The 12,711-nt window shown below is 47.9% G+C and overlaps 1 protein-coding gene across 1 annotated transcript in view; it reads right to left on the reverse strand.

Annotated features, from left to right (window-relative positions):
- The window catches only part of LOC147727101 (RING finger protein B-like), a 677,508-nt gene that overhangs the window by 441,332 nt on the left and 223,465 nt on the right, over window positions 1-12,711 (reverse strand). Inside the window, exon 10 of the mRNA XM_086963055.1 lies at window positions 12,073-12,173. Within this exon, the coding sequence (XP_086819181.1) occupies window positions 12,073-12,173 (101 nt within the window). The remainder of the gene's footprint in view (window positions 1-12,072; window positions 12,174-12,711) is intronic.

The raw sequence follows: 12,711 nt of genomic DNA on the forward strand, positions 1-12,711 counted from the left end.
TTTCCTTATCAGAAAAATCACAGGGGAAAAATGATGGCATTGTAACTTTCCGTAAAATGCCATGGCTTTAAGGTCAGGCCACCCGTACAATGAAAGTCAGAAAGGGGGGGCTGACTAAAAGCCCACTCAGTAATATATGTTTTTTATTTCTAGTATTGTATTAAATACATGAAGTCTCCAACAGACAGTTGTAGCTGCCTGTATGTGAGTCCTAAAATCAATCAATCAATCATGACATTTATATAGCGCAATACTCACCCGGGAGGGTCTCAAGGCGCTGGGGGAGAGGGGTGTGTCACTGTTCGAACAGCCAGGTCTTGAATTGCTTCCTGAAGGAGAGATGGTCTTTGGTACGTCGAAGGTGAAAGGGGAGGGAGTTCCAGGTCTTGGCTGCCAGGTAGGAGAAGGATCTTCCTCCGGCGGTGGCTCTGCGGATGCGTGGTACGGTGGCGAAGGCGTGGCTGGTTGATCGTAGCTGGCGGGTGGGCGTGTAGAAGGTCATGCGGTCATTGAGGTACTTGGGGCCCAGGTCGTGTAGAGCCTTGTGTGTGTGGGTGAGGAGTCTGAACGTGATTCTCTTGCTGACGGGGAGCCAGTGCAGTTCTCTCAGGTGTCCGGTGATGTGGCTCTGTCGGGGATGTCCAGGATGAGTCGCGCGGAGGCGTTTTGGATGCGTTGGAGTCTTCTCTGGAGTTTGGCTGTGGTTCCGGCGTAGAGGGCGTTCCCGTAGTCCAGTCGGCTGGTGACGAGTGCCTGGGTGACGGTCTTCCTGGTTTCAGTGGGGATCCATCTGAAGATCTTGCGGAGCATGCGCAGGGTGTTGAAGCACGAGGAAGAAATGGCGTTGACTTGTCTGCTCATTGATAGGGAGGAGTCCAGGATGAAGCCCAGGTTGCGTGCGTGGTCCGTTGGTTTGGGGGCAGTGCCCAGGGCCGGGGGCCACCAGGAGTCGTCCCAGGCGGAGGGTGATGATCCCAGGATGAGGACTTCCGTCTTGTCTGAGTTCAGTTTAAGGCGGCTGTTCCTCATCCAGTCGGCGACGTCTTTCATCCCTTCGTGTAGGTTGGCTCTGGCGGTGGTGGGATCGTTGGTGAGGGAGAGGATCAGCTGGGTGTCGTCGGCGTAGGAGATGATGTTGAGGTGGTGTTGGCGTGCGATGGCTGCGAGGGGGCTCATGTAGGCGTTGAAGAGGGTCGGGCTGAGAGAGGATCCTTGTGGTACGCCGCAGATGACTTTGGTGGCCTCGGATCTGAACGGAGGGAGGCGGACTCGCTGGGTTCTTCCGGTGAGGAACGAGATGATCCACTCCAGTGCTTTCTCTCGGATTCCGATGTTGCTGAGGCGCTTCACTAGGGTGCGGTGGCAGACCGTGTCGAATGCTGCGTAGAGGTCCAGGAGGATGAGGGCCGCTGTTTCCCCGTTGTCGATCAGGGTTCTGATGTCGTCAGTGGCAGCAATCAGGGCGGTCTCAGTGCTGTGGTTGGCCCGGACTGCGAGTGGTCGAAGGATCCGTTCGTCTCGAGGAAGGTGGCAAGCTGTTTGTTGACGGTCTTCTCGATGACTTTGGCCGGAAAAGGAAGGAGCGAGATGGGACGGTAGTTCTTGAGGTCGGTGGGGTCCGCCGTTGGTTTCTTCAGGAGGGCGGTCAGCTCGGCGTGCTTCCAGCTCTCCGGGAAGGTGGCGGTGTGGAAGGAGGAGTTGATGGTGTCTCGGAGATGGGGTGCGACGGTGGCGGTGGCTTTGTTGAAGACGTGGTGTGGCACGGGTCGGTTGGTGATCCTGAGTGGATGGAGTTCATCGTGCGGGTGGTGTCTTCGGTGCTGATCGGGGTCCAGTTGCAGAGGGTGGTGGTGGCGGGCTTTGGTTTGGTGGTAGGGTGTGTGGTCTGTGAGTCGAAGCTGTTGAGTATGTCAGCGATCTTGCGGTAGAAGAACGAGGCGAGGGAGTCGCAGAGGTCTTGCGTGGGGGTGATGTCGTTGGTTCCGGCGCTGGGGTTGGAGAACTCTTTGACGATGTTGAAGAGGTCCTTACTGTCGTGGGCATTGCTGTCCAGTCGTTCTTTGAGTGCCGTCTTCTTGGTGGCGCGGATCAGTTGATGGTGTTTGCGGGTGGCGTGCTTGAGGGCGGTCCAGTTTTCTGTGGTGTGGTTAAGCCGCCAGGCTTTCTCGAGGGTGCGGCAGTTCTTCTTGGATTCCTTGAGTTTGTTGGTGAACTAGGGGGTTTTCTTGCTGCCGGGTCTGCTGGGAGGGTTCCTCAGTGGTGCGAGGTCGTCGGCGCAGGCGGTCAGCCACTTGGCGAGGTTGCTGGCCGCTACGTTGGGGTCCGTTGTGATGGTGGGAGTGTTCTTGCTGAGGGAGGCGGTGAGCTGCTCGGTGGTGATCTTGCTCCAGCTGCGGCGGGGGACCCGTTGCGGTTGGTGGTGGGTTGCATTTCTGCTGAAGCTGAAGTGGACGCAGCTGTGATCTGTCCAGTGGAGTCCGGTGGCGTGGCTGAAGGAGACGTGCTTGCTGGATGAGAAGACGGGGTCCAGCGTGTGTCTGGCGTTGTGGGTGGGGGTGTCCACCAGTTGCTCGAGTCCGAGGTTGGCGAGGTTGTCCAGCAGGGCGGTGGTGTTCCTGTCGTTGTTGTTCTCCAGGTGGAAGTTGAGGTCCCCTAGGAGGATGTAGTCGGCGGAGGGAAGGGCGTGCGGGCTGATGAAAGCTAAATGAGTCCATCTGTAAATGTCAGACTTGAAAGACAATGTTTATTGTATTCGTACAACACCAGCAAATGTTCTTGTGAATTTAATATGCCATTACATTTTATTTTTCATATTGCAGAATGTTTGCTTCACTCATTTCAAATAAAGCCCCCAATTTCAATGAAGATGTCAAATCTTCTAGAAATTGACCTACTTACATCAAAATTTCTCTGAAATGCGTACAAAGTATGCTGAGAAGCAAAGTACCATGCTCTGCCATAAGCAATGAAAATACCTGAGGTAATTCTTTAGGTTTGATCTTAGTGGATAGTTTTGGTGTTTTCTATGAAATGACTTCTATCAAGGTGAACAGCTGATCCAGGGAATTACCATAGAAATGAATTACTAGGAAAACCCTCTGTCGGCATTGAATGTCAAAAAATTAATCCTTTTTTTGGCACTTACACCCCTTACTGCAGTTGGCAAGACTCTATCTAATGGCATTTACTATCACCACCTTAGGCCATGCTCTTGCCACCATCAAGCTGGCTCTTAGACATAGGGGCCTTATACTGCAGCCAATCCAATGCCTAATTACTGCATTATCAGTCATGCCACTCGGCTGGCTCAACTCACCAAGGAGTGCCTTGCAGCTGCCCACAATACTTACGACCCCTCCCCTCTCCGCCCAGTCCCAGTCCAGAGACTTCAGCAGGGGGCTCCACCTCCAGGCTCCTCTGGTCTTTCATCACTGACAGTGGGATACAGGCGTAGACCAGAAGAAGCCTGCATTGTGTGTATGTTCTTTGTGGCTCTGCTAACCAACATTGTTGGTGGTAAGAGCTGGCAATCAAAGCACGCAATACGCGGCCATTAATGCCCAATACTGCAGCGCCACTATCTGGTAATTTTGTTGGATAATATAAAGTTACCATATCTGCCATTTTGGTAAATCTACTGCCTGTGTGCAAAGGTTTTCCATAGCTTTACAAAATGCAGATAGGGGCTGGAGGAGGGAATGAAAAACTTTACCAAATGCACCTTAGAGTGTGTCACGTGTTTTAAGAAGTGTATTTTTTCCACAGCCCAGCTGCAGATCTTTTCCAAACGAATAAAACATAAACACTTAAGTACACTAACTTTTAAGAGGAAAATTCTATCAAAACTGAAGTTTAGAATCTAGTTTCTAAAGGTTACTGATGTGTTAGATTTTTATTACCTGTCACGCTTAAACCAGTTTGAGAAAAAATTAAATGCTTGACAAAAAGCGCGTACATCTTCAGCAGGAAACCCTCTACCTTATGCGTACTTCACATCCTTTGCAGCCAGAAGCAGCTACTAGCAGTGCAAAATGAGCCTAGAGGCCTATAGTCCAGGATGGGGAGAGAAGAGAAACCTCCATACAGTTTAGGTATTCTTCTACTTTTCGCCTTTTCAGCATAACTTTTAAGCAAAAGTCGACAGTACAGCTTGAGTAGTTGCAGACTTTGAGGTTGAGATGTCCGCAAGGGTATATTGCGTAGGCCTGGGCATACCACAAAGGGTAAACTCAGAATTTCAGGCGAAGATATATAGCTCTGAGCCCTGAGCAAGGTTTAACAGGACAAACTGTTGCAAGGAACAGGTGTTTTTCACCACCTTAGTTAAGTGAATCTAGATGTTGGCACTCAATCAACGTGCGGGAGTAGCTAATTTGGAACAAGCCTGTCCATGTTACTGCTGATGGGCCCACTCACCGTGGTTTGAATGACCATCATGTGATCAATGGCCATTTTGTTTATGTTGGCTATCTCGTGATTGGCTGCCATATGGTTTTGTTGGTTATCATGTGATCCGTGACCACTATGGCTGAATTAATTTTTCCCTGTGCCTCCAGGGAGGCACAAATATTACGTGCCAGCAGCAGATGCAAACAACAAGTAAAGAGACCTCACCCTGCATGAGTTTGTGGGACTTGACGCTGCTGGTGCTGTGGGATCACCTTGAGCCAGCTACAGGTAAGGCAAAAGCAGGGTTGGGTGGAGGCGTATCTAAAGACTCCCTGGAAAAGGCAGAACTTCAGTAACTTCATCTTAGCTATTTTTCCGCTCTAAGATTTTTGTCATGAAATGTGGCTACAGTGTGCCCACTAAAGCCACCTATCAAACCACGTGTGGCACTGGTCGAAAAAAGCTTGCAGCGTTTCCTCATTCAAGTCCTTTGGCCAGAAGAAAGGTTTCAAAGACTGAATATAAAACTTTTACCTGTGAAGAAACTGGAGTGAAAAGGCAGCTCACCTGTCCACATTTTACTCACTACCTAGTTCTCTTTCAACTAACTTGGTTTTGAAATGTTATTGTCTCTAAAAGTAACTATATTGTTTTTGTTAGTTATTACTCAAGTGCCACATGCAATTTCTCTGACTAAGGCCTTGAAGTTACTGCCAATCTATTAAGTACGAAGCGAGGGTTCCTCACAGACACCAGTTTTAGAGGTCTGATTGGTTCATCTTTTTGGAGCTCAGTCAAGGCTCACATCAATTCTGTGAGCTTTTTGGGGGCGTGGCCAAGCCGCGTGTGGTAGCCCTGCAAGATCTGGTCTGTTCCCGAAATAACGGCCCATCGAACCGCCGTAATGTCTGGCGTGAGCTCCGCAACTGCTGGTGCACCGATGGCCCTGCTTTCGGTCCCGCAATCTGCCCGCAACTAGATCAACCTTTTCTTCAGGCCTGGAGGGGCGGAGACAGCGGCAGCCTCTGGCGTGGCCTCCTGAAGCTTCAGCGCTAACGATCCAGAGGCGCGCCCAAATCCTACATCGAGGGCGGTGAGCGAGTTCCTGAATGCGGCCTTGGCAGCAGTGAGTGTGCTCCCCCGCCCGCCTCCCCGCTTACAGCGACCACCCCGGTCCCCTCCTAGTTACCAGCTCTAGCAGGGGCCGTGATTTCCATCAGCGGCGCTCCCTGAGGCCTCAGAGGTGACAGGGTCCTTGAGAGTGCCAGGGAGACGACCATCTGGCCGCGATTGCTAGCGGGAGGGGGTTGAATACACTGGAGTGCTGCGGGCCTGGCATTCTCTGCACGACGGCGATTGAACGCGACCCCGCCTCCTGCTCTCCAACTTTCCCGCCCGGACAAACTTCACAGCCTCACCTTGGGCCTCCGGCCTAGTTATGCATCACAGCCTGCCCACTCCTCAGCCCCATAGCCTACAGTCCCTGAGGATCGGCCTACCTGCTGCTCCTGCCCGAGCCCGACCGGAGTACCACGGAGTGGCATAACCTCACAGTCTTGGCCGTTGGATGTCTGGACCAGCCACCACTAACTCCCAAGGCAATTGAGCACTGCACTACATTAACAGATGCCTTCTTACTGGTGATCCTTTCTGCAGCGTGGCTGTTTGCAGTAGGCCTACAGGCTCTCCCTTGGCACTGCTGCGAAGCGCCCAACCCCGATCTACAGGCGGAACTCAGGGCCGGGTTCAAGGCCTTGGACAACAGGTTTGATAAGTTGGAGAACCGCTTGGATACTCTGGGTGCCAAGTTAGACACCCACGACCTATGTTTGTACACAGCAGAAGGCCGGATCTCGGATTCGGAAGATGGCTCCGCGCAATCAACGAAGAGACTGGAGCACATGGAAAAAAATCCTAAAAGACATTACAATTGAGAATGAGGACTTGGAAGCATGCAGCCACCGCAACAACCTCAGTATTATTGGTATTTAGGAGTCGACGAACACCGGGAGAATAGATACGTTTGCGGAATCCTTGCTGGTGGATCTATTTGGGAAGGAGGAGTTCACCCCTGGATTTGTGGTGGAGAGGTCACATCGATCATTAGAACCTCAACCCAACCCCAGCTGCCCTCTCAGGCCTATAATTGCTCGTGTCATGAAATTTCGGGACCGGGAGGCTCGCCGCAAGTTTTCAGGAGTCAAGGCGACGCTGCGGAACCTGGGCCTTAAATATGGAATTTTATATCCGGCCCATCTAAGGGTGGACATCAACAAGAGTTGCCGAATCTTTGACAATCCAACTGACGGACACGTTTTTTGCAGATCCTATAAGAAATCGGGCAGCCAATGAAGGGAGGTTGGACAAGCCCCTTCCCCCCCACATAAACACACATAGCGGATCTGCTTCTAGTGTTGAGCTCTTTTCAAGTGAATGACTGGCAGGCCTTAACTGTTGTACTAATTGACTATAATTTTTGCATGCTTTGAATATATTATGGCTCGATTTTCTGCTATTAGAATGTTTGGGACAGTACACATAGTTCATCACGATTATCCTGCACTTGTTGGGCACCATCGAAGTGTTGCCTCCCCCCAGGTGCATAGCACAATGTCGTTCTCACAGATTGTAATGCATCAGTTCTGGTTATTGTCTCTCCATATGGGTTGCTTACAGGATGCATTTGATGCATTGTTGTTGGGTTCTTTGCCTTGCGAGGTGGGTCGCGAGGTTGGGTGGGGGGTGGAGAAGTTACTCAAAATGTTCAATGTTCTCATGATACAGGCTCCAAACATGACATCTGCCTATTTCAGCCATCACAACTCTCTTTCTTAATCTGCCACATGACACACATGGTCACTGCCCCTGAAATATCTGATCTCTCACTTCTTTCGCTCATTACCTGGAATGTGCGCAGGCTTAATAACATTAAAAAATGCAAACACGTGATACATTATCTGCAGCGACATAACGTTGACTTAGTCTTCTTACAGGAGACTCATAATTCCAAAAATGTCCAGCACTCTTTAACAAAGTGAAAGTGATCTATTACTATACAACACAATCATAACAATTTATAATGAACAATGTTATATCACAGTATTCCATTCAGTGAGTCCCGGTAAATGATGAGTCTTCAGTGGATGAGTAATAAATTCTTTATTTGATTCAAAAATCGGAATTCTTTCTTCATAAAAACAAAACTGTAGCCGATGCCTACGCGTTTCGTCCAACAAGGACTTCTTCAGGGCGGATAAATCGCTGTCTGGATTTCTCGGTATATTTGAACGAGGATTTTACTGGTTCTTCTTATGATAACTATTTACATAAGTCACTTCCTTGGTGAATTTGGTGCAATTCTGTGTCACTACTGTGAACATATTGTATTCGAACTGACAGCTGGCTTCGTGGCGTCGTGTCCACCGCGGTGGACACGACGCCACGAAGCCAGCTGGACTTATAAAAATCCAGCGCACTACAGACTACTCACCATCGAAAGATTATGAGATATATATCAGGAGAGACTCTATTCCAAAATTTACAAGCACAGTAGTGACACAGAATTGCACCAAATGCACCAAGGAAGTGACTTATGTAAATAGTTATCATAAGAAGAACCAGTAAAATCCTCGTTCAAATATACCGAGAAATCCAGACAGCGATTTATCGAAATCGCTATACTTTGCTCCCCTGACCCCACCGAGGATGAGCAGCATCGACTGGCCCTGATAATAGAGTTCCGGGAGGCGGCGGAGCGAGAAACTCACTTCCTCAGTAAATATGCTGTGGCACGCAGATATGGCGAGGGCGAACGGCAGGGGCGCACTTTGGCACAAACTGCTGAGGCCCCTGTATTCCAAGTCTTGCATTACAGAACTCCGATCCGGCGACCGGGCCATACTGACAAACACATCTGATATCAGAGACATGTTGGTAACCTATTACGAGTTCCTGTACACCTCCAAAATAACCCCACCCCCTCTGAGCGTGAAAAGTACTTCGCCGAAATTGCGTTAGTATACATGGAGAAATATATGCAGGACTTCCTCGCAGAGCCATTTTCGGAAGATAAAATAACAGAGGCCATAGATGCACTTAGCGGCTTGTCTGCCCCCGGCCTTGATGGCTTCACATGTGGACTTTTATAAGCAATATAAAGACGCCCTAGCCCTGAAACTTTTAGAAGTACACCACAACTCTTTAGAAAAAAATCAGCTACCGCCGACCCTGTGGAAAGCAGTGACAGTATTACTACCCAAACCTGGCAAGGATCCCTTGCAGGCAGTTATCCCTCTTGAACTTTGAATATAAAATATTAGCTAAAACGATCCCCACGCGCCTTGTTTTGCTGATGGACAAAATGATATCCCCTGTTCAATCGGGGTTTGTCCCACACAGATCTACTTCGCAAAACCTCAGCACGTTATTCGCAGTTCTGAATAGAATCAACCGGGCCACTCCGGCCGCAGCGGTATAATTTGACACTGAAATGGCGTTTGATTCCCTTGAGTGACCTTTTCTATGGACGGTCATGCGCAGGCTGGGCATGCCCTTTGGGTTCATCAACCTTACGATGCTGCTTTACTCGGCCCCTACAGCCAGAATACGCTTAAATGGCATGCTTTCCCGGTCCCTCAACCTATCTCGCGGGACTAGACAAGGCTGTCCCCTCTCACAGCTACTCTTCATTCTAGCAATGGACCCTTTCATTCATCACTTCCAGGAGCGACACCTTAATAGGGGGCTCCAGTTTAACACAGGGCCACTACTGGCATCTTTATATGCGGACAATATTATCTTATACGTCCTGACTCCCCAAGAAAACGTAGATCCTCTCTTCCGAGGGATCATCAGATGTGGCAGCTTCTCTGACCTCGGTATAAATTAGCATAAATCTGTAATCTTTCCTCTAATTGCGGGTACGACCCGATGGGAGTGTGAATACCCACTGACTTGGTGTTCGGACTCCGTTAGATATTTGGGCATCAACATACATTTGAACTCCAATGGAATAATACTATCTAACTATGGTACAGCGATACATACCCTGGAAAAGCAAGTGGACAGGTGAATTAGACAACCTCTTTCAATTGTTGGCCGTATCGCACTGATAAAAAGTATTTTCCTGCCCAAAGTTTTGTATTTGTTCAATAATATTCCTATTCCGTTACAGAATCGTTTTTTTAAATCTAAACGCACACACCTTATTAGGCTGACCAGAGTCCGTTGGGAGATAATGACACTCCTGTATCACAAGGGTGGATTTGGTATTCCTAATTTTCAGAGATATTACTTGGTTACCACGCTCATGCTGCTTCCAATCGGACGCCAGAATCCCCTACTTATGCCCTGTGGCAGATCTAGTCCTTCCGGACGCGCTATGTACAGTCTTGCCCCTGGGCTACCCGTGTGATGCACTCGACATTCAGACGGTCTCAACAACAAACTGGGCTTGGCTAAAACTGGTCAGGATGTTGGGATCACCATCACTATATACCCCGAGCCTTCTACTTCCGAATCCACTGTGAATTCCCATCATGGGGGAGGTTACAATGGCCTCCATTGAGGACCTCCATATAGATGGCCACGTTTTTTCTACCTCTGACGACTGAGACAAATTCGCCGGTATGTCATTTATGGACAAATTTATACTTACTCCACTTGGTGCCGCAGTTAAGGCCAGCTTCCTGGTTACCCAAGCAAACCCGACCCGTTCCCCCCCTTAACCATGGTCCTAGACAGCGAAATTGGGGAACATTTGATTTCCAAACTATATAGATCCCGTATGGAGATTATCCCAATGCACGATGCTAAAGTACGGGCCGCATGGGAGACGGATCTGGGTCACCCAATTACTGACGACCAATGGGCTGCATGCTGTCTGCAGACCAAGGCGATATCGCTAAATAGCCGCCACAAACTCATTTATTTCAAATTCATGCACCGTATTTACATTACTCCTGCAATGTCCCATAAACTAGACCCCAACCGATCACATTGCTGCCTAAAATGTAAATCCCTGCAAGCAGACTTTGCACATCTATCCTGAACCTGCAGCAAAATCAGCACATATTGGTCAGACATACACCATATACTTGGGACTATGACGGGCTTAGTCCTATCCCCAACTCCGGAAGTGGCCCTTTTGGGATATGTGAAAAATATCCCAAAGTCTGTTTGGAAATTCACCACTGTTGAGCTACTCTTGGTGAACAGGGAAATAGCATTGAAATGGGGGAGGAGGGTGGCGCTGACGAGTAAAGACTGGCTGAATAGTACGGCATATTGTAATCTAAATTATGACTTTTACGCCTCCACATTGCCCAGCACATCCAGCCCGTGCCATTTGGGACCCTCTCAAACAATATAAGGCAATAACACAGTCTCACCCAGAAGCATGAATGGATGCCGGCCTGGGACCTGCGGGTATTGGGCAATCCAGGCCTACCTGCACAATGTAATTGGACAACAAGCTTCATGACATTGCAATTAAGATTGTTGCTCACATTAAGTATTGCTAGATACGCGAGTACAGGTGTTGGAGATGTGAATCGAGCGGTAGCATACTGTGCAAACGTACTCTTGATTGAGCACACTGTAAATCTTTCCAAGGTACTGCATATCATTTGTTAGACACCTTATGTAACAGGCAAATGTTTGTATCCATTGTCATGAAACTGGAGCTGGAACGATATTTTATTTTCATTTTGAAACTGATAAATAAAGTTTTAAAAAAAAGTCTGTGAGCTTTCCCTTGTGTAGTTGCCCAATCTGATTTTCTACTAAGGCCATTTCATGACATAGGATAAAAAACAAAAACTTTAACAAATTTGTACTGTTTCAAACAGTGTTCGTAATAAATCAGCTCTGCCATGCGCTGCTGCGGTTCAGAGTCATGTGCAGAAGCAGAAAGCTGTCCAAATAATAATTGGTACACAGATAGTTACTCGTAGTTTCTGCCTTTTGTCCGAGATAAATTTGAAAAGAAGGAAATAGGTTTACTTGCGAACATACTGGTTTTTCTGAATGGCAAATAATGCACACACATTTAACAGCCTCTCACAGCACTTTGGACTTTCAAAGGCAACTGACTTCTGAGATGTGTTACAGTTTCCCAAAAGTCATAAAACACTGTAAAACAATTTGCACTCCAGACTCCGGGCCCATGATTGGAGTACAAGGTCTGCTACCTCCCAGCCAGACCTCCGCGGGACACCGCCTTTCTCCCCTTACCTGCCGCTAAATCTGAAGACCAGGGGCAGGTTTGGGCGTCACTGCCTCGTCCATCAATACTCTATATTGGGGGCCTTGGTAAGGCACATGCAGACTGGATCAATATAGGTACATAGAGATTTAAAATACAAGCTGCGAGAAGGACATGTCAATAGCAGAGTGTAGACCAAATCGATTAATTTAAGGGGAGGCACACACAAATTATTATAGTAAAATCCAACCACGCTTTCTTCCCTTTCTTCTTAAACTTCCTCCTCGTACATAAACGTATCTATAACAGTAACCCGTTTGTCAATGGATGGGTTATATTTGATTGTTTTGTTCAATATTGTGCAAATGCTCATATACATAATGTATATTTTTTATCGACAAAATAGTTCTTATAGCTATTAAGTACAATGCGCTAAGTGTTTAAATTGCAAATGAAAAATAAGCAATAATGAAATTTACCGGTGTCTAAAACATAAACTGTGATGCAATACGTGTTTTCTGCAGAACAACCTCCAAACAAGTACATTTGTTCCCCGACTACAGCAACTGCATGGCCGTACCTGTAAAACAAAATATTCCATATATGATTTAGTGGTCAATAAAATGTTGCTGTGCAGTTACACCCAGTTACAGTGCTCGCTAGTTGAATAAATGGCACATTCGACGGAAAAGCTTCACACAAATACTTTCACTCAGAAATCAAGGGATTGTTTCAGTAATGTTTACACAGCAAATTCCATTAAAATGAGAAAATTAATAGTCCATGCAATTGAAACCAGATGAAACACGGATGTCTGGCACAAAGAACCTGCAAAAAAGTTGGCCCAAGAAGAGCGATTACAGGCACAAAAAATCTCCTTTAGTTTACAAATGTGCCAGTCTTGGGGCATCACCAAAACTGCTCCCCCTTATGCTACACTTAACGCATCAATGCAAGCCACATGCTCCGATATGCATGTCGTATTTAATAGCACAGGACGAGGTGTTGAATATACAAGGAGACAGAGAAGGGAAAGTGGGACCCTGTACAAGATGGACCATGTTTGCATTTCCACATAAGGCACTCATCTGCTGGCCACGGTTCACACAGAGGCACTC

This window comes from Lissotriton vulgaris, chromosome 3_1, assembly GCF_964263255.1.
Source record: "Lissotriton vulgaris chromosome 3_1, aLisVul1.2, whole genome shotgun sequence".
In the NCBI taxonomy this organism is placed as follows: domain Eukaryota; kingdom Metazoa; phylum Chordata; class Amphibia; order Caudata; family Salamandridae; genus Lissotriton; species Lissotriton vulgaris.